The sequence below is a fragment of the Strix aluco genome, chromosome 20, assembly GCF_031877795.1.
Source record: "Strix aluco isolate bStrAlu1 chromosome 20, bStrAlu1.hap1, whole genome shotgun sequence".
In the NCBI taxonomy this organism is placed as follows: Eukaryota; Metazoa; Chordata; class Aves; order Strigiformes; family Strigidae; genus Strix; species Strix aluco.
The window spans coordinates 9,473,445-9,497,040 of record NC_133950.1 but is presented as its reverse complement, the minus strand read 5'-3'; the positions used below and the strand labels follow the sequence as shown (position 1 = coordinate 9,497,040).

The 23,596-nt window shown below is 51.1% G+C and overlaps 1 protein-coding gene and 1 long non-coding RNA gene across 2 annotated transcripts; both read left to right on the top strand.

Moving 5' to 3' along the window:
• The first annotated feature begins 274 nt into the window (after positions 1-274).
• On the top strand, positions 275-17,537 carry URM1 (ubiquitin related modifier 1). Its single transcript, XM_074846169.1, has 5 exons — positions 275-341; positions 3,131-3,201; positions 15,431-15,512; positions 16,524-16,572; positions 17,285-17,537. Exons 1-5 carry the CDS (start codon positions 307-309, stop codon positions 17,351-17,353), a joined length of 306 nt encoding a protein of 101 aa, XP_074702270.1. The 5' UTR covers positions 275-306; the 3' UTR covers positions 17,354-17,537.
• LOC141932539 (uncharacterized) lies at positions 5,857-7,479 on the top strand. The gene is made up of 2 exons (XR_012625846.1): positions 5,857-6,968; positions 7,052-7,479. It is a non-coding gene; the product is annotated as an uncharacterized LOC141932539 (long non-coding RNA).
• Positions 17,538-23,596: the final 6,059 nt, after the last annotated feature.

The window sequence follows — 23,596 nt, the reverse complement described above, 5'->3', positions numbered from 1 at the left end:
CCGCCCGGCCGTTGGGCCCCGGCACCGAGGAAGCTCCCACTGAGGGTTCTCCTTAGGCCAGACCAACCCGCTCGGCTCGCAGCCCGTCCGCACCAACGCCGCCGCGGGCTGCGGCGGGAGCCCGGGGCAGAGCCCGGGGGGGAGCCCGGCGGGGAGCCCGGCGGGGCCCTGCGAGGCCGCAGCCGGCGGGCCCATGGCCGCACCCTCCTTCCCGCCGTTGCTGGGCAACGCGGCGCGGCCGGAAGCCGGCGCGGCACTTCCGGCGCGGCCCGCGCGCGCCTTCCCCTCCCGCCCGCCGCCGCCAAGATGGCGGCGCCCGTGTCGCTGCAGGTGGAGTTCGGGTGAGCGCGGGCGGCGGCGGCGGCGGGGCCTGGGGGCCGCAGCGGGGGCCGGGGGACCCGGGCGGAGGGTAGGGCCGGGCTGGGCCCCTCGGTGAGGCGGCCGCGGCCCTGAGGTAAAGCGGCTGTTGCGCGCGGCCTGCGGAGCCCGCGACGAGCTCGTCTGGGCCCGGGTGCCGCCACTGTCAGGAGGCAGCGGCCCGGGGTGGCGGGTGCAGCCGCCCCCGGGGAACCGGGCCGGGGTGTCAGGCACCGCCGGGAGGGGCCGGGCACCGGCGGGGCGGTTTTCCGCAGCGCTGCGGAGCGGCCCTGAGCCCCTGGGCGCTGCCTGGGGCGCGCGGTGCTGGGGCCGCGCTGCCGCCGCCCTGCCCTGCCCTGCCCGTGGCGCCCAGGCGAGGCGGCGGCACGGCCTCGCTTACGTGTCTGTGTGAGCGTCTTGTACACGTCCTTTCCTTTCTCCCCTTTAACCTTTTTTTTTTTTTAATTATTAAAATTATTTATAAAAACCTCCTTCTCGTTTTTCGGCTTTTTTTCTCTGTACATAGATATATACGTGTGTGTGTTTATGTGTGTGTACATGCGCACTCACTTTGCTGTGTGTTTCAGTTATTTCAGTTCAGTGTAAAATAGCCGGGTTCTCGCTTTGTAACATTTCGGTTTTCAGGTCTTCCTTGCTGTAGTATCTGCATTGCTAATGCTCTGGTGCTGGGAACTGTTTGTGGTGGAAGTCTGTGCATATTTGTGGAAATACTTGTGCTATTTTGTTAAAGCCTCCTTTTAGCAGAAGCTAAAAGGCTACTATTTATTTGCTTTTTCCCACCCTTTCACGAACACAGAAATGCCATAACCCTTTAAATACCCATCTCCTTAAGAATCCTTTCCTCAGTCTTTCCCACTTCCAGCTGCAGTAACTCTCCTAATTTTCCCAGAAGAGTGAGATGCGTTTTTGCTTCCCTTGGAAATGCATAAATGAGCTCTCTATGTACAAATCACAGCTGAGTTCCCCACAGCTAGCGCATTACAGAAGGACCTTATCTTGCAATCTACATTTCCCGCTGTAACAAAGCGTGACCTTGTTTTCATTACATAAAAAAATGTTTTTCATATAATTGCTGTGGCTTGTTCTCTCGCATGAATCTCGGCTCATGTTAATAATCGCTGCTTCAATTTTCAGATAACTATTTTTTGTGAGCTGGTGGAAGAACACCAACAGAGTGCTCTTTAGGAGGGTTGCTGCATATAAGTAATGCTGCCGAGGGCATAACAAGGGTCCTGTTGTGCTCTTCCATTGCAGAGCCAAGAAAACCTAGTGTGGCATTTTTAGATATTGAATTTAAAGGAACTTAAGAAATGTCTGGATGTATCTTTGTTGATATTTAGGTGGGGATTATTTATTTTAAATATTTCTCTTTATTGTGTTCGTTTCCAAGGGATGTGAGGCACCAATAAGTTTCCAGAAAGTGACTTCATGAGAAAATCTTTCTAATCTACATTTAAGTTGGAAGAACATTTTGCCACAATTATATGTCCTTTGAAAATGGGTTGGTCGTTTTTTGAACTCAGTTGAGTATCAAGTGAGTTGAGTTTTTTAAGAGTTCCCTAATTGTTAAAACTTTGGTTATCCTGTTCAGTCAAGAGCTTACACTACCTGCTTCTGTATTCTGTATCCTAAAGTAGCATTCGTGTTTATTATCCATGTCCCTACTCACATAAAGCTTCATAATCTTCTAAGACTTGAGTTTGGCCTGTGACCTCACAACATCAGGAGAACTGACTTATGTTTGTAAAGTTCAAGATTTTCACAATTGTTCTTTTTCTAGAAAAGGAATATGGGTGAAGAGCATGCTGAGGCTTATAAGTTGCAGTTACAAAAACTAATTATTTTTTCTAAGAGCCTAAGGAGATTAGGTACTTGGACCCAATTTGAATCCCATTTTTTTTCAGGTGTGAAGACCAGCTCCTGTACTTGCCAGCCTCTGCATATTTTGCTCACGCTTGATCTGTTGTGCTTGCAGAGGCCATCACTTAGTTATGTGAGGCTAGTCCCCCAGTACCTTCTGAATACCAGAAGAGGGATGTTCACCAGGTTGTTCACTGGAGGAAGATTGTGTGTTTGTTTATTTTTACTTGAACTTGTCATCCTCGTTGCTTTCTCTGCTTCTCCCAGTCAAGTCCCTCCTGAGAGGGAATGCTCTGTAGTATGTAGATCAAGAAAGGGTTGCCAGGACTCAAGGACTGCTGGCTCTGCAGCTGACTTGCTGTGTAACCTCGTGTGAGTCATTTCCTCTCTGTGTTCACAAGTGGAAACTGGGGGAATATTTATTGCAGAAGATGCTACGATTTTTCACGTTTTGTTAAACGCCTTGAGACTTCTGGCTAAAAGGTGTTAGGGACAAGCGATGTTGGACGTAGCGTGGTGGCTGTAATATTGTTTGAACTGAAGCAATGCCGATAGCTGAAGGGCGAGGGGAGGCGTTAGGCGAGACGCTGCATGGCGGTTTGTAAGCGTGTTGGGATGGGAGCCATCTTCCTGTTCTGTTGGGACGATGCCTGGCACCGTGGGGTTCTGGCCCGCAGCGGAGCCTCCTGTATGTGTTGGCGATGGGAGATGGCAACTTCCCCTATGAACTTGTGGTTTGCAAGAGGGAAAAAAAGACAAAGAGAATCCTGTGCTAAACATAGTCTGTGTCATTTGTTTTCTCTGTTGTGGCATCTATGTAAATCGCCTCTTTTGTACTGTTTTCCTTTTGACAATAAAGCAAAATCTCAGTGGTTCATTGTTTTTATTTCAGAGGTGGTGCAGAACTCTTGTTCGATGGTGTCAAAAAGCATCAGGTGACTTTGCCCTGTCAACCAGAGCCTTGTGAGTATCAGAACCTGTTGGATAACTTGAAAGAATAACAACAAATGAAACAAAGCTAGTTTGTACAGCAGTTTCTTTAGTTGGCAACAAGAATCAATATATTTTAGAAGCACTTTCAGACATGCCGTGGATCAGATAGCTTGGTTAGTGCTCAAAGTAAATACCAAGCAGAAATAGCCTGAGCATCTTTCCTGTCTTCTAAGCACTTGTGACTTGAGTCCTTCCTTAAGATTTTTGCCTCCCTCTTCCTGGATAGACAACGGCCTCTGAATGTTTCCATCCAGTCTACGTTTGTCTTGATACTTGAAACCACCAATAACCTCCTCTCTCCCTTGTTTTGCCTTGCCTGTTCTGAGGTTTCCAAGAGGCATATGTATGTGTGTGTGTGTGTGTGTATGTAGCATATAGATATGTGGGTGTGTGTGTAGCAGTGTAACATTAATATATTTTATCTACTCATTTGATTTTCAAGTATATGTAATTGTTTTATATTAACTCTGCAGTTGAAAATGACACAGCTCATGCTCGAACGTGACGCTGCCTATAGCCTTCCCTACAATAAAAAATAAGATGCTGTTAAGCTAAAGACTTGAGTATCCCAGTGATAAACAGTCATAATCTCTGGTTTGATTCAGAATATCAGTACTGAGAATTGCTGTACTAACTCTCTTGTTTCTCCTTATGTGTGTGCATACTTCATTTGCAACGTAATTTTGTGGCAGGTATGTTTTGAATTCTTCCAGCTAGATAGCAATGCTTTATGCTATTTGAGAGCAGGATTATAAACCGAAATAATACAAAGCATCAGGGAATGTTAACAACTAATATCTTATGGATGGCTAATACCATAATCTATGTGCTGTGAACGTTCAGGCCTGAAATCTTCTTGCCGTGCCTGAAAGTAATTAGAGATCGGTAGAAGCGCTTTTGATGCTTGGACATAAGTACGTGTAATTCAAATGTAATAGGGGCACTGCAGTAGTGTTATCTTGTGGGTAAGGACAGGGACTAGGGATCCAGAAACATGACCTGATGCTGATTTGCTTTGTGAGTTTAGTCGTGTTGCTTAACTTTCCCCTGTGGCTAGTGAAGTAGTAGTGATATTTTCATGCATCACAAGAGAGTTCAGCATTAAATTCCGGGACTGTTAAAACACTTAAGATCCTTAACTGGAAGATAGTAAAGAAATGCCAAAACACTCGTTTAGTTAGTTTATAAACTTGGGGGCTAGAGCATCGTTTTCTTCCATGTTGTGTAAATTTAAAATACCCACTGATATCCACCACATTGGTGGTGCTCAAACCATGATCAGATGCTCAAGAAGAAGAGGTTATTACATGAGATGTTTATTTCTGTCAGGGGAAGGTGGGGTTTAATATCAAAGAATGTTTTTTCTAGCCCAATGATTGTCAGTGGTGCAGTTGTATGTGGCCTAATCCGTTCCCACTTGAAGTTGCTGGGAAGGCTTCTGTAGGCTTCACTAGGAGCTGGATTTATCCTAAAGGATAAATCTTTCCCTGAAGATCTGGCTCAGTCTCAGGGTTCAAACTCGTGATCTCCAGTGATTCCTTCCAGATTCATCTGACACATTATTGCTCCCAGCTTTTCACGTTGCCTTGTTTTTCAGGTGCTGCTATCCCTGTGACAGGAATGGCAGAAAGGACAGTGTGCCCACTTGCCAGCTCCCCTGGTTTGCAGCCTGCTGTTTTCATGTGTGTTGAGTGACAGGGAGGTTTCAGTTTTTGGGCTGGTTGTAGATTGCAGCGACTGAGGGCAGACACTGAATTGTGAGGCTTCTGCTCTAGTGACATTTACACCAAGCACAGGGATGGTGTAGACAGATGTGGGGTTAATGTCTGACAGTAAGGGGTAGCTGGAGACACCTCTCGTAAGATTTCCAGATGAGAATTTGTAGTGGTGAGGAATCAGTAGAATCATATCAGAAACATGTGAATAAGAAATTTGGTGAATTCTTGCAATTTTACATTGTTCCTAATGCCATGTATTTTCCTCGTTCACACTAAGAGAGTTTAATTCACCTATCTCTGTGTAAATAAAGATATATGTAGTATGTTCCCTGCTGCCCTCGTGCAGCCAGAATTATAATGATTAGAGAAATAAAACAGCTCAGTTCTACTCGGTGCATCCTGTTGCTTACCTTACCCCACACGTCCATCACTTACTACAGATCTTTCCCCAGAGTATTATGAACACTGCTTGAAGACCTGCACTTCTAACCCCATTTTAACTGATTTCATTAGCCGGCAAGCTTATTTTGGGCCATTTTGGCCTCTCTTACCCATTCTTCCTTTCTTTCTAGGTTATTTTTGTCTTTGTCCTCCTTTTTGCAGAGCAGCTGCTTCTCTCTGGGACATTGGGCCCAGCTATATTTTAAGTGTTTAGGCATTTTTATATATATCCCAGAGGTGAAGGGAGGTGGAAAATTATATGAAGAAATACCTACAAATATTTACATGAATAAAACAAGCTGTGCTCTGTAGTTGACAAGGACAGTGTTCTCTGAATGATAATAATGCTGTTTGAACAAATTCTTACGTGGTCATTTCTTTTTGCTGGTAACAGGCACTAGGTGGAAAGTAGGTGGGTTCCAGATCCAGTTAACTTTTTCAAAATACTTTGATTCTCTGTCTTTTTCTGACACCTCGAGATGGGCTCCGGGAGGGATTAGGAAAGGCAGGAGGAAGGAAACTGCAAATGGGACAAGAGCAAGCCACGAGGGGTACAGCCATGTGTTGGGACTTATTTTTATTATCCATGGGGCTTTTTGTATCCTAATGTCAGTAAAACAGCAGTTCTTTATTTCCAAAGCAGAGCTGTCTTAGCCTGCGTGTTGAAGTTGCTGCCAAGTAGAAACTTAAAAAGGTGTGATATATCTGCATAGGCAGGCAGATTTATATAAGCCACAGTTTGTGCAGGAGTGTGTAATCTTACAGAGCTGTTGTGGAAAGACGACCTCAAGTTAAACAAGAATCTTGTCCCAAATTGCTGGCTATTTTGATGATCTCATTGATAATGCTGTTAGAGGATGTAAAGACATTAATGCCCTGTTGGCTTATTCTGCATAAAAACAGTGTGTGGGGGAGAAAGCAGCTGGGGGAATAACGGTATTTGTCACATGGAGAGAGGATTAAATTGACAGGGAAATCAACTTTATTTTCAAGCATCTAGGAGGCTATTAGAGACAATGGAGCATAAAAGAGAGAAACCCTAAATTAAAAACTGAAAATGTATTTGGCAGCCTCCTCCTGAAACAAGCCACAGTAATTTAACCAAGTGCTTCAGTAATCAAATAGATCATTGTATGACTGCTCTGCAAGCGATGCCGGAGCTCCTTCCTCCATCTCGCTGGGACTCACAGTGGTGGATTTGTCTATGGCCATGCGAGTTGCTGTTGGAAGGGTAGGAAGTCACTGGCATTGTTTAACCCTTGTAGTCATTTCAGGTTTAGCTCAGCAGCCTCATGCTGATGAAGAGTGTTTACAAAACCTCTCTGCTGTGCTGTCTGCTGGATGTTGTATCCAGAGCTTGGGGCTGTTTGTAAAGTCTCTGGCAGTTGTGCTGCAGGCTGCTCAGCTGCCAGTCCAGGCCTTCGAATTCCAACTTCTCCCATGGTTTCAGTGATGGGACTTGTGTTTTTGGAGCAGCGGTGACCAGTTTCAGCAGTGAGCGCTCGGACCTTCTGGGGTAATCAAGAATTCACTGTGTGTTTTGGCACTTAGAAGTCTGGAAGGATAAATTTTTAATCAGTATGTTTTGGTAATTGATTGTGGTTTCCCTTTACCAAAACCCCAGGGAAAAAGCCTGTTGCTAATCAGATTTTTTTTTTTAGAGGGAAAATTAAAATAATCTGCCAAGTGCTGCTTATGTTAAATCTCCGTGGAGAAGAGCATGGTCTGCTCCTCAAGAGCTTTGCTTTCCAGGGGCCTTGTTCTGCGCAGCATGGAGGACTGCTGGGGAGTTGGGAGCATTCATCTTCTCGGAAAAGAGGCTGGGGATCTCAGGAGATCAGACCTGTGCTACGGGCTTAAAAAATACAGCATGGCATGTGTTCAGAGTTGACTGGGGTGCTGTGCCAAAACAACATGTAAAATCAAGAGTGGCAGTTGGCATCAGTTGTCTGTAAATGCCCAGTGCTATTGCTAGGTAGTGTGTCGTAGTTAAGTTATTAATATTCTGGAATGCTTTTATTGCTCTGTTTATTATTCTGAACATTTTCAAACTTGCTTCAAAGAAAGAATAAAAATATATTTGATAATGCAGAGACTTATTAGAAGAAAGATAAAAAAACCCTGTAGCTCTGTGGAATTTCAGGCAGTCAAATCTTTTTAACCCCAGTGTAAGGTACTGGCGGGTCCCAAAGGACTCCGGGGTTATTCCCCTACTTGTGCATCTCTCTCAGGCAGGTAATTATTTATTTTCTGGCAAGGAAAGAGGACTCAGTGGGTTACACACGGTGGGACCTCAGGCTGGACTGGCTCAGCCCTGGATCCCGACAGCTCCTTGCAGCAGTCGGTGTGAGCAGCCGCCTTTGCAGCGCCGGGAGCCCGGCGTGCTGCTGCAGGGCTGCCGCTGCGATGGAGCGGTCCCTGCCGCGTCGGCGGCCCCGGCGCGGGGCTCAGCGGCTGCGTGCACAGCTTCGGGTCACCGTCCCAGCGAGGCCACGCGTGGCTTCTGCCCAGGGAACGACTCCGATGGAGGGGATGGGGGAACAAACTCATGCCCTCGCCCGAGCAGTCCCAGCGCTCTCCCGGGAGGCCGTGGAGGCGCGTTACTGGATCAGCTCATCCCAACTCATTGTGGAAGGAGCTTCCCAGGCACCGAGAAACCAGCTCTTGTGTGTGACCAAATCCCTGGGATAACAAAGCCTGGCTGTTCCACCCTCCTTCCCAGCCGCTGTATTGCAGTGCGGACACCTAGCAGGATAACCTTTCTGTGCCAGCCCCCCCCCTCTGCTCTCTCTTTTCTCTTGGTGGGATTTGCTGTGCTGACAGCACTGTTCAGAGGGTGGCAGCGGAGCAGGGCTGGGGAGGAGGATCCGGGCCCTTTAAACCGCTTAGCATGCGGTTCACACGGCTCCGGGCCAGCTGTTCCTTTCTCCTCCTGCCCTCACTCGCAGGAGTTGTTTGCTGAGCTCAGAGCTCCTGTGCAAAATTGCTTTTCAAAAGAGCCACTTTCTGCTTAATTAAACAATGAGCCGCCGTCCCTCTGCACATCTGTAAAGCTCCCTCTGCAGCCCCTTTATCCCACAAACTGCTCCATTCTTACCTCCATTCACTTGTAAATCTTACCCCCCCTCTCCTCCACCCTGATCATCTCACTGGCCCTTTCTTTTCCCCTTTCAAGTAAGACTGAGGGGCTTGGAGTATCTGTGGGGGTGGCTGGGTTGGGTGGACAGGAATCGGTTTAATGGTGCTTGCCATATATGAAAGTCTAATAATAGCAAAGCAGATCTGAGCCCGAAAGTGAGAGGCGAGGACTGGACTCGGAGCGATTTCTGCGTTTAGAGGAATAAAATCATGGCAGTTCCTGAGCTGAGCTGAGATACTCGACTCATCCAGCAGCCAGAGGGGACACGAGCCACCGGCCAGGCTGGGAGGGGGACAAGTTGACTTCAAGGCACTTTCTGATCCAGCTGGCAGTGCCAGGGAGAGCCCAGCCCAGGGGATCCCCTCGGCCAGGCTGGCTGCGTGCAGGGCAGTGCCAGGCTGCCGGGGAATCCCTCTGTGCGCTGCCAGGAGCAGCCACCTTCCTCTCTGCTCTGGGGTCTTACATCAGCTCTGTGCAGTCTCTTATAATAGTGATAAGGTTTTCCTTTTTAACCCTCAGTGCATGTGCACGCACACAAAACCCAGAAGCCAAGAAAATAAGAGAGAAGGGAAATTTCGGTTTGATGGGTTTCAGCTGAGCTTTATGCCTGCAGTTAGTAATGCATTCTCTGAATTGTCTTTCTGAGCAGCTTAAAAAGAAAATTAACCAGCAACATTCAAGGTTAAGCAGGATAAATGAATGGAAAAGTGATGAGGTGGGATATCTCCTTTATCATTGGGAAGGACAGATTATAGCCAGGGTGACGCAATATCATCTAGCATAGATTGATAGGGAGGAATGAAGCAATGGGAGTTTGGTGCATTAGCGGAAGATTCCTGACTGCAAAAACTATTAGACCATGGCGTGGTCTCCTTGGGGTTTGGTAGCAGGTCTACATTGCTCAAGCATCTTAAAATCGGAGCGGGCGAGGCTCAGGATGGTCTTTTGTTAAGAATAATTCTGCACTGGCAGAGGGATAAAATCACAGGACCTGTTAACGAGATGTTATTTTTAATGTCTACAATTCCCAATCTGGCACTTCGCTGCTGGTGTGATAGTCTTTGAGGCTCTCTCGGTTCCTTTCTTTGACAATTTTGAACGAGAGGCAAGACCCTGGGCCAGCACTAGTGATCTCTGATCCTAATTAAAAGAGACAGTTTGGTGCACTGGCATTTATTTGGGAGCCTGAAGTGACAATAGCGTTGGGTGTTACGGGATTAGATGCTCTGACTTTGGAAATGAGTAGGGATTAGGTTTACCCTGAGAATCAGCTCGGAGCTGCTTTTTGTGTCACAGGAGCTGATGGATCTGGAGACTTGCTGCTGACTAGCGAGTGGGATTGGAGATCCCTTGAACTTGTGTTCTCCTACCAGCAACCTGTGCGGAGTGGAAGATCCCAAGCAGCTCCTCTCCAATTCATGAGTGTTGTGATTAAAATCTCAGGGCCAAAAATTGCTGAGTGATGGCTGGGATCTGAGTCTTCACTGCTAACAGGAGGGCTACGAAAGACCCCTGTGATCCCTTCCCATTTTGTGGCCCCAAGAAAATGGAGAAGAGCGTTGCCCCTCTAGCTGAGAAGTGAGAAGAAGATGACATGGCGCAATTAAAAATTACAGAAGCCAAGACCTCGGTCTTCGTTTGTAGCAGACAAGAACAGATAAGAGGAACGATTAGGATTCTCTTATGTCTGGCTGTAGTTACCCCCTAATTTTTTCCCTAGTGCTTAAATCACTGCCCACTCCAGTGTATGGCAGGATTGGCTTGTGCGTTTGTCAGAGAAGATGGATTTTGCTCTTGCTGCAAAATTTTGCCTTGCTGCTCAGTCTGCATAGTACCAAACCCATTTGCCTGTGACTCCATTTATATCAGCTATTGCAGGTCTTCTTCTGCAGTTTATGGCACACCATCGTCTGCTTCAGTGAATGATTTGCATATGAGATGGGAGGCTGGAGAAGTCTGAAGGATCCCTTAGGTCAGGTTTTGTAACAAGCTCTTTTAGAGAGCAGATTCCTGGAGGGCCATCAGATTCAAAAGCAGAGGGAAGGCATGCACCTGGAGGGGCAGCAGGTATTGGGAGCTGGTTCATCTATTTTAAAAACAAGCTGCTTAAGCAGGGAAAGGGGCATACAAATTGTCTTTCCATACATTTCCATGCAGGCAGGGGGAATAATGGCAGAGGAGCGGCAGGGAAGGGCCTTTGTCATGGTTACAGGCCGGTGGCTGAGAATGTGGGTGGAGCGGCGTTCGTCCAGAGTTAGTGACCTCAGCAAATTGGAGCTCAGCCATGGTCAGTATGATAAATGATCTTATTCTGGGTCAAAGAAATGGTACCCCACAGGGAGGTATCCGCAAGGCGGCCCGGGAAAGCGCTGTGCTCTTGCAGCACTGACCCCTTAGTGACCAGTGCTGCATATATCTTATTTATTACGGACCAGAAGGGAATTTTCCATGGTTCGGCCTTTGTAGGGTTCCCCTATTTCCCTGAATTAAGCTCCCAGTTCTGCAGCCAAGGCAAGAATATGGGTGTAATTACACCCTCTGGGTGCCCTTCGAGGCAGTGTGTGCTTTGTGCGGGTTTGTACATGGATTTCAAGGCAGGGGACACGGAGGTGTCTGGTCATTGCATGTGTGTGTGTGAATCTGCCAGCGACCTGTGCAGCTCCCTGCGTGTCCGTGTCAACTGGTATTACGGTTGCACAAAATCCTTCTGCGTTTCTGCACATTTATCAGTTCAGTGTGAGATCCTTCTCGTGCAACAACCCAGCTTGGTGTTTCTTATTTGAGGCACCTGGTTTCTTTCTGCACACAGTGAGTGTCCTCTTTGCTGAGTTATCACTGATGAATCTGTCAGACCCAGGAGGTTTTATTGAGCTAGGAAAGATCTATGGATTTCAGCCCTGGTTTTGAGGGCTGGGTGAGCCTGGATTAACCTGGGCTCTTGTTCCAGGCAGTGCTAAAATGGAGTCTTAGATGCATCACTCTTGCAGAGGAAGCTCAGCAGATTCTTCATCAAGGAACAGTTGGGGTAATGCAGAAGATCAGGCCTTGGAGGATACACAAGAGGACCGAGCAGACTGTGCAGTTCTGTCTGCCACAACCAGGAGTGTTTATGATGCAGCTGGGCTGAAAATGAGCCAACGCTGTTGGGTTTTTGTATGCACGCTCGCTGCAGTTTTTGCATCCTGTCTGCTTGCGTGACAAGCCAATGACTTTGTGTCACTGCAAACACACACTTCGTTTTCCTGAGCTGTGTGTTTCGCTGGGTGATTTGTTTTATGCATGTATTGTGGATTTGAGCTCCCATCTGTGCACTTGAACTAAGCAGTTTTCTCAAACGTTTGTCGGTTTTTCTTTTTTTAATTAACTTTAGATATTTTTTCTGAGAATTTGGAGAGGTTTGATGTACTGTTAGCACAGGCAACAGAAGCTGTCTCTGTATACAAATAAGAGAGGGATTTCCTACCATGTGCTTCAGTCCCTCCTTTGCAGTTTGAGAATATTTCAGCTTCCTTGGCTGGTTCACTCTTGCTTCTCTGCTGATGCTGCCAATGGCGAGGATAGTTAATGATAATTAGATTGGATTTTTTGGTGTGGATATTTGTTTGCTGTGAATGAAATGGAGTAGGCTACCAAAAGGATTTCATTGAGACTGTGCAGCAATGATAAAAACATATCATTACTGGAATGAGCTGGGCTTGAGTTGGTGATGTGGAAGCAAAACGCTGTATCGTCTCAGCTCTCACCTGAACCTCACTCCTGGTCCAAAATGCACGGTTGCTTTTGCAGCCCCGTGGCAGCATACACAGTGCAACTGTGCTCCTGCAAGTAGCAAACGCCTCTGTTCTGTGATGGGGGCCAGCTTCAGAACCAACACGAGTGTAAAACTGCTGCGTCGTAGTGATGGTTTAACCTGTCAGTGGATGTGGTGCCTGACCAGGTTGAGATTTTTTCCCTTTCTTCTATGTCATTTGTAGAGGACCTGCTGTTTGCATAGCAAATCCTCAGCCCAGGGAGCCGGAAACCTGTTAGACCCGTAGCAGAGTATCAGAAAGAAAATGTCTTAGGGACACTGTGTATGTCAACTGTAAGAAATAAGCAGTTGTGCTATAATTTACCTCTTATTATTTCCATCATGATAACATACAGCATCCTGAGCTGTTGATCAAGACTGCTATTTGAGGCACTGAGCTGCAAGATGGCTTCTCCCCAGACCACTTGCAATGGAAGTAATCTTGTTCCTTTTCAATATCTTACTTGTGGGAGATGGTTTTGGTGTGTCTCTGGTCATTTTTCATCCTTTATAATTGATTTGTTCTAGTAATATTGGTGTACAGAATGTAGAGACATGAAGGTGGGGGAAAAAATTCAATGCTGAGAAAGCAGCCAAAAGTATTATGTCTTAAGGTTGACTGCGGAGAAGGGGTCTTAATTTTCATTGCTGTTTGGAGGAGAGAAGCTCCAGGCATGCACAGGGGTATCAATTTTTTTCATACTGTCTAAATTCTTCAGTATGTGTGTACGTGACTTCTGGGGAGCAGTAAATGAATGTAGGCTCAGGTGGGCTGAAAATAACATTTATTATGGAAGGAGTAGGGTATGGAGGGAGTCTTCCAGCTCAGCCTCGAATAAATCAGTCCTCTCGCCCCTTCGTCCAGGCTGCTTCTAGGTGGCTGTCTTTTATCCAGCTGGTGCAGCGTGTTTCTGTTTAAATGATCTCTCCTGAAAGGTCCCAGAGGAAAGGACTGCTTATTCCACGCAAGGAGAATGGTATATGGCACAGTTCATTGTTGTGTGCCCTGCCGCAAGTGCATAAATATGAAACAGCTCGCGGGCGTTGAAGCGGTGGGGCTGGTGTCCCCTTTGCGCCCCCCCTCCTTCTCCTGAAGGCTCCTCTCCATCTTTCTTCCTCTCCGGCTTTCATTTCTTGGTGATGGAGAGCAGGAGCCGTTTGGGTGTGAGATCCTGAGGGCTTTACGTTGCAGCAGCATTTTTCAGGGGAAGGCAAATATAGTTAACTCTTGTTCTGGCAGCTGACCGACCGGCGTGGTGTATATGTACCCTCGGAGCGGCGCTCGCCATCCCCGGTGCACGTTGCTAGGAAAGTGGCAGAAAATGGTCTGTTCTGTGCTCTTAACTATTTAAAAAAATTTTATTCCGTGCTCTTAACTATTACAGAGGAGTCATGGGTTGGCCCCAGGCAGGTGATCCAGCTCACCGGGCAGTTTTCAGGCACAAAGCAGCTTTTTTTGCCCTGATCAGAGTGATCCAGTGCTGGGAGGCAGCAATACCTGTCATGCTCCAGGCAGCCCTGCGGTGGGACCAGTGTGCTGGGGGTCAGGCTGTCATCCAGAGGCACCGATGCCCTGGGAAACCGGGGGGGAACAGAGGGAATCTCAGAGCATCCCCCTCCCCCTTTCCCTGGGAAACGAGGCCCCCATCTGCTGCAGATGGACATGTCCCCATCGCCTGGTTGATGTGCACCTGCCTGCGCCAGGACTGTTCATCCTTGGTGTGACAGAAGTGATGGGGGTAACATTATTCAGAAGAACCCCAGCTCTGCTCTGAGTAGCATCCGGCGATCCCCTAAAATCCTGGGATAAGACAAGGACTGGGTCAGGCAGCTACACACGCATTTATTTTTGCTGGTCATGAAGCAAACACATGGGGAATCGTACGTAGAGTTTGATTTTACCTCAGAGAGGCACGTGTAGAAAGGTTCCCTGCGACTACAGCGAGGTTACCACATGTGAGACAGACGTGGAAACCCAACCTGCCATCCCCACTCGTCCTGCGAGCGGGGCTCCAGCCCTCACTGTTGCGTTTGTGCTTTCGAAAAGCTTCCTCGCGCCTCGAAAACAAACAAAACTCTTTCGGGGCTTTCAAAGGGCTGTTTAAAGGAGCCCCGGGAGAATAACTGATTGTGGATTCAGAATGATGAAGTGGTTTGTGGAATGGTGAAATATAGAAGCAAATGCAGGAGAACTCCACATTGCAATTTGTCAGCTTCTCTAAACCCTGTAACGGATTATTCTCCCCCTCTGTCGCTTCTCACCTCTCCAATAGGAAATTAACTGATGCTATCACTAAAGAAATTGTTTTTGCCTCACAAAGTAAAATTGATACTATAAAAACCCGCCAGCAGTGTCTCCTCCTCCTTTTACATGAAGACAAATCCTTCCTGTCACCTACTGAAATGGAAAGATAAAGGCTGAGCTTTAATAAAGAAGCTCTAAGCACAAAGTGTAAGGGGAGGGAGCAGGCACAGCATGGGGAACACACCACGGCCGCAGGTGTGATGCCGAGGGATGTTGCAAGTGTCCAGAACACAACTGCTGTGGCTGGGGCCTGCGTGCGTGTTTAATGCATGGTTATGTACATGTTTGTGCCCCAGAACTCCTGTCTCCAAGAGCGTGTGCTGGTTTTGGTACCAATAGTGGCCACCTTTAGATCTTTCAGGTACTTAGGCTTGCTTGTTTGGACTTTTAAAATCTAATTAAACACACACAGAGTTAAACATCAGTTTGTGAGGTGATAAAGAACGCACAGGATATGGGATGTGTTAAAGACACCTTAACATCGACAGTCTCCTGCTGGATTGGCACTTCAGCATGAGCTGCATTCATTCTTTGTGGGATGCATTTTCTGCAGGAAACCTCTTCTGTGAAACCGTGGGGTTTGGGGCAAGAGCCCTGAGCTCTGAGCTCCCTTGGGGCAGGGCTGCCTGTTAGATGCTGGTAAGGAACAATCCTGTTAGGTGGTTTCTTTGACTGGAGGTTTGCAGTTATCCCCATCCATCCTGCATATCCCTCATCTACTCTTTTGTGGATAAACCATCACTTTGTTCTGGCATCAGCTAGGAGCCATCAGCTAGTTTGTAAACTGTTGTCCTTTCTCCTTTCAGGGGATATCAGAAACCTGCTAAAGTGGATCAAACAGAATCTGTTGAAAGAACGACCAGAATTATTTATGCAAGGGGAATCTGTGTAAGTACAGCTGCTAGGAATCCTCCTTGTGTTTCTCTGTTAATCCCCCCGGTTTGGGATACATTTTTGCTGTTGGTTGCAAGCAGCAACTTAATGACCATGAAAATACAGGATTTGCTGAAGTGATAATGGGAGGTGTCCCACACTACACCTCACCCCGTTCCATGGAGAGCATCTTTTGCAGCCCTCACCCCAAGTCTAAACCTTAAACGTGAAGCAGGGTCACCTATACTTTCTCTCCGTTGTCACCTGGAGCAGCGTAGTGCCTGCATCCTCAATTCCAGGAGTTTTAGCAGGTCTGCCCATTCCCTGCTGACATCACTGGGACTGAAGCAGTCACTCGGAGAAACGCCAACAAATATTTCTTCTGGGAAATGTATTTTTATTGTCAAAATGGGGCCAACCTCGTGGAGGGGGGGGGGGGGGGGGGGGAAAGCCAGGAGAAATGGAGCAGAGTGAGCTGTGCAAGCCATCCCTGACTGCGGGGTGGCGCTGGGGGTGTTTAACATTCGTCACGGATCTTTGTGAGCTGAAGCGTGTGCCAGGTCCCCTGGTAACAGGAGAGACAATTGCAGGACACTGAAGATCAAAGAGGGGGAATCCCTTTGCCTGTAATCGGGCTCAGAGTGGATCCCGGGTGTTTAGTGCCTTTGGTAGGGGCACCGGAATAGCTTTCCCTACCTTCACATCGAGCTCTCTGCACTCGACTGTAGTGCGTGGGTTTTAATTACCTGGCTTTTCTACATCGTACGGAAATGTAGTCATCTCGGAACATCCTCAGGAATGGTGCATTTTGATTCAAATGAGCTATGGGATTGCTCCTGCCTCCCCTTTATTTGATCTAGAAAGGGCACAGACTGTACCTGTTTCCACCTCCGTGATAGGTTTCCTTTTTCTCTTTGGCTTTATAGGCAGCCAGCTTGTGATCTGTGCTGTAACATCCCTTGTTCTTAACTATTTGCGAAGCTTTTTAGCAGCCCTGTATCCTAATTATTTCTCTCTGTTCTGCAGGAGGCCAGGAATTTTGGTGCTCATCAACGACGCGGACTGGGAACTAATGGTCTGTACTCCTTCACTTTGACTTTCTTTGTTGAAAATATTGCTCTGTCTGTTCTGTGGTTGCTCTCAGAGAAGCTATTTCTGATTCTTGCCCTGAGCGAAGCATCTCGTATTTGAGGGGGAAGGGGCAGGCTGGGATCTCTCTCTCTGTATTGTGCCGGGGCTGTTCAGATCTCCGACCTGCTGAGTCCCATCAGCCAGCCAGTGTCTGGACAGAGATCACCCGTGTTCCCTGGCCTCTGGCAACGGGCTTTGTGCCTCTGGCTGCTGGCAGGTCTCCCCCATGCGTGGGGTAACAACTTAGTGGGAACCAGGCAGCTTCACAGCCCTGAGCAGACCGCCTTCGCTCGAGTAAGGTGGTGCTGTAGCAGGTGAAGGCAGCCCTGGGGAGATTTCTACCCGGACAGGCAACTGGTGAATATCTTCCCTTTTCAGCCTGCTGTTGTGCTCAGACAACAAACAGCCCCGAACTATTTTCCTGCCTCAGGCAACCACCTGTTCTGTCAAAACCTTGGTCCAGAAAGCGATGTCAGATAATGAAAGTCAGCTCCTTGTCTGATCTCTCACCTTTGCTTTCCTTTGGATGAAAACATCAGTCTGTCCCCTTCTGCTCTCCCTAACACTCACCATCTTTTTATGAGCTGTTCTCTCTTTGCAGCTAGTATTTGAAAATGACATTTAAACCATTTTTCATTTTTTTCCTTGGCCTGCAGGGTGAGCTGGATTATAAACTCCAGGACCAGGATAATGTGCTTTTCATCTCGACATTGCACGGCGGGTGAACTCCTGGAAAAACAAGAGGATGTAAAACCAAATCCCTGGGCAAAACACCCAAACAAAAACCTAAACCCACTCAAACCTCTCTTGAACTGCCTGTGTCCGGTCTCTGCGTCTTCCCACTGCATTCACTTGTTACTAGACATCCAAATAAAGCCCCGCCAGCACGCGGCCTGCTGTCCACCACAACAGCATCCATCTTTTGGTCCTCATTTCACCTCTCCTGACTGCACTTCCAGGTACCCTAACAAGCAGAGAGCACCTGCAGCATGTGGGACTTTGTTTTTCCGTGACAGGAGGAAGAGGGGTGCTGAACCTCGAGTAGGATGATGTGCCTTTGCAGGCAGTGAGGCGTTCTGGGGGAGTTGTGCCTGCTTTGGGGCAAGGCTGGGGTGCCTCTGCCTTCGTGATGGGAACTGGGATTCTTTTAGCACAGTACTTAGTGTTGGTACAGTCTGTGCACCAGCCATGGGAAGGGCGAGACACGAAGTGCAAGGAAACAAAAGGTTACTTTACTAGATTTTCTGCGAGGTAGCGGACATTACAGCTTCAGAACCCTCTGTAGTGACTTTCCACTTGTCTTGATATTTATTTATGAGAAGTAGGACAGCAACAGGCTTTTTTGGTTTTGTTTTCTGATGCCTTACGCCTCTTCCATACTTGAGCTGAGGCAGGGTGAAGTACTAGCCCATGAGCAATGTCAATTTGTAACCATTTGGTTGGAGGGGAAACAAACCCATGCCTGGCCTGAGACAACACAGAGTGATAAGGGCAGCAAATTATCTTTCTGTCACTGTGATGGACAGAACTGATCAGCCTGCGTTGCGTTCTGTGCAGTGGGGAGCTGCGGGGACCTGTGTTGCTGCAGCCTGGCTGGCAAGGGCTGGGGCTGGAGATGCACGGTTAAAGCGGAGACTGGGAAAGAAAGTCAGTGGCTTTTAACCCTTTCCATCAGTGGGAGGGGGAGGCTTCTTACTGCGTGCCCTGAGGAAGTCCCGTGAGCGCAGCGGAAGTGGGTGTGCGCGGCTCTGCTAGGGCATGGATGCTGTTCGCTTTCCAGAAGTTTCCTCGGACAGGACCAGCCCGCCTGCCAGCCGGGAGGCCCCGGCGAGAGCAGAGCGAAGGGGGCAGAGAGGATAGCTTGGGTACCAACAGGTCCGAAACTCCGCCAGCTTCTAGGAGTGTCCGACCAGGACTGTCCTTCCTGCGCTCCCCCCTGCCCGGCTCACCTGCGTTTCGGCACGGCTCCGGCAGCACGCGCAGGTCCCCGGTGGCAGCGCTCCTGCCCGAGCGGCGGCTCTCCCGGAGCTGATCTGCACCGCGTACCGCTCGGGCCGTCCTCCATGGCTGGGAGCTGCCGAGGAGGAGCTGGGAGGCGGTGAGCAGCGCAGGGCACCAGCCCCAGCTCGGGCAGCCTGGCCTGACACCCCGAGTGCTCCACACGAGGAGCCTTTCCCCTCCTGCGCCTGGCAGAGCAGTTACTCTGCCTGACGCGGAGGGAGTGCCAAAGAGTAATTCCCCTGCCTGACATCTCCGGTGACTCCTCTCTCACGTTTACCCCGCCGCAGCCTGCGTAACTAACGGACTACGATGCTGCTGCGTCTCAGAAACCCCGACTTCAAGCCTGCTGCTGCTAACCGATATTCAGCCTTTTCCAAATCCAGCCGCAGCAACTCGAGTCCAGCTTGTGCCGTTTGTAAATGACACGGACGGGCCAAAGGCTCTTCTCTGTCCCGAGTTCATGGCCGTTAGCTTTGCTGGGCCGGGGGAGCGGAGCAGGGATTCCAGGTAACGGAGCTGGCTGAAAAAACAATGAACCTGCGTGGCGTGCAGCTTGAAACGGACTTAAACCCAAGTGGGAAAAAGCAGGTTCGTCTTCTGCACTGCTGCCTGCCCTGCCTCTACACTGTCTTTTTGCCTTAGGCTGGGCTTGTCTGTTCTTATCCCCCCCAGCTGTTTGCTCACGATAGGATGAGTTCCTTCCCTGGGAGGTGTTATTCCCCTCCCGAGCGCAGGTAGACCCAGATGGCTTAGCTCCTGCTGTAGTAAAAGCTGCCAATCATCGCTAAAAAAAGCTAGAAATGGGCAGATGAGGGAAGCCAGGGGAGGGGAGAAGAGGGGTACAGCGAAATCCTGTAACAAAACAAACAAAAAGTTTCTGAAATAAAAGCCTTTTAAACCATTCGCTGCCTCCAGCTTTGTCCTAGATAGGCTCTTAGTGAAATTTTGCTCGGATCTTGTAATGCTTCCCTCCTCCTCCTGGGTTTCCTTGGCAGCCCCGGCCGAGGCGCTTGGCGTGCGGAGTCATAAAGCCTCTCTGTTCCAAGCCTTCCTCCCGGTCCCGGGGTCGTGGGGGCTGCTCCGGGAGGACGCGGGGCCGCCGCAGCCCTGGGCTCCGCTCCCACCTCGTCCCCTCCGAGCCCCGCCGCGGCGGTGGGAGCCCCGGGGCCCACCCACTGCCCGAGCGGCGGGGACGGTTCCCGGCTCGGCCGAGACCGAGAGCAACCGGAGCGGCCTCCGTGTGCCCGGGGCGAGCCGGGGCTGCAGCCAGAGGAGGAAGAGGAGGAGGAGGAGGAGGAGGGTGTCCCGGCCGGCGGGGACCTCGGCCCCCGGTGCAGAGAGATCTCTGCCGCTCCCCAGGGCCGGGCGCCCGCCGAGATAAATTAAATGAAATTAAGACACATTTTAAAAAAAAAAAAAAAAAAAAAAAGATAAATAAATAGGAGGAAGATAAAGCGGGATGGATGGAGCCGCAGGGCCGGGGCGCCCGCCCGCCGTCCCCGGCTCGGCCCCGCCGTCCCTGCCGGTGCCTGCCCGGTATTTGACGCATTAGGACCGAACCCCCCGGCAGCGCTGAGCGGGTGCGGAGCCGCCGCCGGGATTTATTTAATTGCCTTGAAATCCTGGCTGGGGCTCCCGGGGCTGCAGCCGGGAGCGGTTACCGTGCCGTGCCCCGAGCCCGGGGAAGCTCCGTCCTTCTTCCTCCTCCGCAAAGCACCTTCCTGGGGCCCGGCCGGTGGAGTTGAAATCTCTGCTACAGATGTCCAGACACAATTCTTGGTTCGTACGGCTCCATCGCACAAGAATTGCGTTTGGACAATCAGGAGCGGAGATTCCCGTCCCGGGCTCGCGGGATCTTCCAGGGGGGATCCGGCTGGAGCCTGGAAAACAAGGACACACGGGCACCGAGCCGCCCGCCGCGCCCCGCTCCCCGCTCCCCGGCCCTGCGGAGCCGCTTCTCCGGCCCCAACAAGTTTCTAGCGCAGCCGCGGCGCTTCGCATCCCGGTTTCGATTTAATGGCACCGCGGGGGGTTTAATTTTATCAACTCGTTTCTTACCCCTCCGGAAAAAAAAAAAAAAAAAAAAAGCGAAAAAAAAATAGTTAAAATCAGCCCTTATTAAAAAAAAAAAAGAGAGAGACAAAAAATTAAACCAACATCAAGCGTAAAAAAAAAAAAAAAAAAAAAAAAGCCAGAAAACGAAAAGCAGCGATCCATCCCCGCCGGAGCAGCTCCCGGTGAGCGGGGGCTCGGTGCGCCGGGGCCGGCTGCTGCCGGCGGGGCTCGGTGCCTCCGGTAGCCCCGGGGGCTCGGCGGGGGTGATGCCGCCGGGCTGCGGGCACCGAGCCCCGGCCCCGCGCTGCGACCGCCGCCGCTCCTGCCTCGGAGAATTAACCAATTCCAAGCGGATCGCCCTCAAAATTCGGGCACTTTGAAAAATCGCCGAAATTTATAAATGCCCGGCTGGGGGGGGGGGGGTGTGGGATGTTAATAATAATAAAAATAAAAGAAAAAGAGGAAAAATCCAGGCTTCTCCCCCAGCCCCTTCTCACCGACCGGCTCCCACGAAGTTGGGAACAAATCCCCCCTCTCCAGCCGGGGAAAATCCCGGCCCGCTGCCGGCGCTTCCCCCGCCGGTGCCGGTGCCGGCGGCCGCTCCGCGGCGGGGCCGAGCAGGTCCCCCCGGGGGAGGGCTGAGGACGGGCGAGCGGCGGACCCCCGGCTGGCCGAGCCGCCCTCCGCCCCGGCGGCCCGCGGGGCTGCGAGTTTCCACGGGGCGCGGAAAGTGCGTCCCGCGGGGGCGGAGCGGGCGGCCCCCGCGGCTCGGCGGGGCACAACGGCGGGGCCACGGCTGCACCTGCCGCCGAGCCGAGCCGCGCCGAGCCGAGCCGAGCCGAGCCGAGCCGCGCCGAGCCGAGCCGAGCCGAGCCGCCCCGGCTCTGCCCCTCTTCCTCCACGCCGTATCCACCCGGGAGGGTCCCAAATCCGCCCGGGAGGGATGCGCACACCGGGGCTCTGCGGGCTGCGCCGGGGCCGGGCAGGGCTTTTAGTTGAACGGCACAACAATAAATGTGTTGCAGAGCCGGCGAGAAAAGAATGGGGATGACCTTCAATTGGTACTGGATTTGAATAACACCACGGGGTGATAAATGCCCATTGTGTTTTAGGAGTAATGAATCTCCACTGTCTCTATAGCACAGAAACAGCAGCTGCAACCTGGAGCCAGCCATCTCTTAAAGACACAGCTCCCAAACCCCGGCCCCCGGCCCGGCTCGGCCCGGCCCGGCCCGGCCCGGAGCCCCCGCACCCGCCCGGCCCCGGTGCTCGGGGGCCCGGGGTGCGCCCTGGCCCGGGGACGGCCGACGTTGGCCCCACTCGGGGTTGCGGGGTCCCCCCCCGAGCCTCCGGGCAGGGCTGGGGCTGGGGTCCCCTCCCAAGCCCTCAGTCCCCCTTGGGGACCCCCTCCCGGTCCTGCTGCCGCGGGGGTGGCACTGCCCGGGTCCCCCGTGGGGTATGGGGTCACCTGCACCCCACCCCGGCCCCCCACAGCAGGGAAAGTGCTGGGGATAAATAATGCTCATTGTTTTCCCCTAATGAATATTACCGACTTGCCAGGCCGGCAGCTGCGGGCTCCGGCCGGGGGAGCGGGGCCATCGTCTGCCTCTCCCCGCCCGGGGACCCCCCCCACCAGCCCCGACCTGCCGGGGGTCCCCGCAGCCGCAGGGAAGAGTGTGGGGCTGGCCCCCGCCTTCACCCCATCGCTGCCTGCCACCGCCCTGAGTGTCACTGGGGTCCCTGGGCAGAACCGGGGGGGGGCTGGGGGCGGAATTCAGGGGGTGGGGGGGGTCGCCGTGGGGGTCCTTTCCCTCCCCCACCTCCCCCCGTGTCCTCGCACAGGTTCTGGCTGCGTGGGGAGAGGGACCGGCTGGTGCTGGGAGAGAAACTCTGTCGGCCCCAAGGATGCTCGGAGCAGCCCAGCCCCGCGGAGCCGCAGGGTGACCCCAGTCCCTGTCCCCAGCCCGCAGCAATGTCCCCTGCCCGCGGCGGGGCCAGGCCCGGGGCGGGGGACAGTCCAGGGACGGTGCCAGGCCTGAGCCCCGAGCAAGGGACCAACAGGGCAGGGATCTGCGACTGGGGGCTGCTCTCCCATGGAGGATCATTCCTGCCCCTGGGAGTTCAGGCTTTGCCCACCCTGCAGAGTCACGAAGGTGTCCCAGGGCTTGGGGACAGCCACAGCCCCACAGCCCCTGCCCCATGCCATGGCCGGGGCCAGAGGGATGCCCAGCTCCTGCCACAGCCACGCACCTCCCTCCGAAGGGCTGCCCTGCCTCCCTCCCTGCCAGCGCTCTTAGCAATAAACCCACTTCTAGGAGTGTGAAAATCAAAAGCAAGCCGGCATTTGAAAAAAGAAAAAAAAAAAAAAAAAAAAAGCGCATCATCAACAGCTGAAGGCCCCTGCGCTGGGTCGCAGCCATCGCCCGGCACCGGCCGGCTCTTTGGGAAGCGGGAACCATCGGAGGGAAGCCCCCGTCGCTGCTCGCAGGCGCTCCGGCATTGTTTTAGCCCCGGACCTGCCAGCCTTTTAACTGGCTTTAATTCCTAACGCTCCACCACCACCTTTTTTTTTGAAGTCTCTTTCCCAAATCTCGGCCGAGTTAATGAAGTTATGTGATCCTATAAATGTTAATTGTCTAAACTTCTTCTCCTCTCTCCCTTTTTTTTTTTTTTTTTTTTTATCTCTCTCCTCCTTGCTGCTTTCTGCTCCACTTGTAATAAAGAAAATATCTTGGCTGGTCTTAGCCAGTTGCTTGGCAACCTCAATAGAAAAAAAGAGAACAGAATGTAACCAATCCTGAGACAACCGAAAGATTTTGGTGACATGTGACCTCTCCGAAAAGGGCAGCCTTAAACTGTCCCTTCTGTCCTTTGCTCCTGACCATTAGGGTCTCTCACCCTCCCCCCCCCTC

Excerpts from the sequence above, each read along its gene's own strand:
- URM1 (XM_074846169.1), top strand. The coding sequence starts at position 307 with ATGGCGGCGCCCGTGTCGCTGCAGGTGGAGTTCGG. Across the intron at positions 342-3,130 it reads TCGCTGCAGGTGGAGTTCGG|AGGTGGTGCAGAACTCTTGT; the intron begins GTGAGCGCGGGC and ends TTTTTATTTCAG. Across the intron at positions 3,202-15,430 it reads GCCCTGTCAACCAGAGCCTT|GGGATATCAGAAACCTGCTA; the intron begins GTGAGTATCAGA and ends TTCTCCTTTCAG.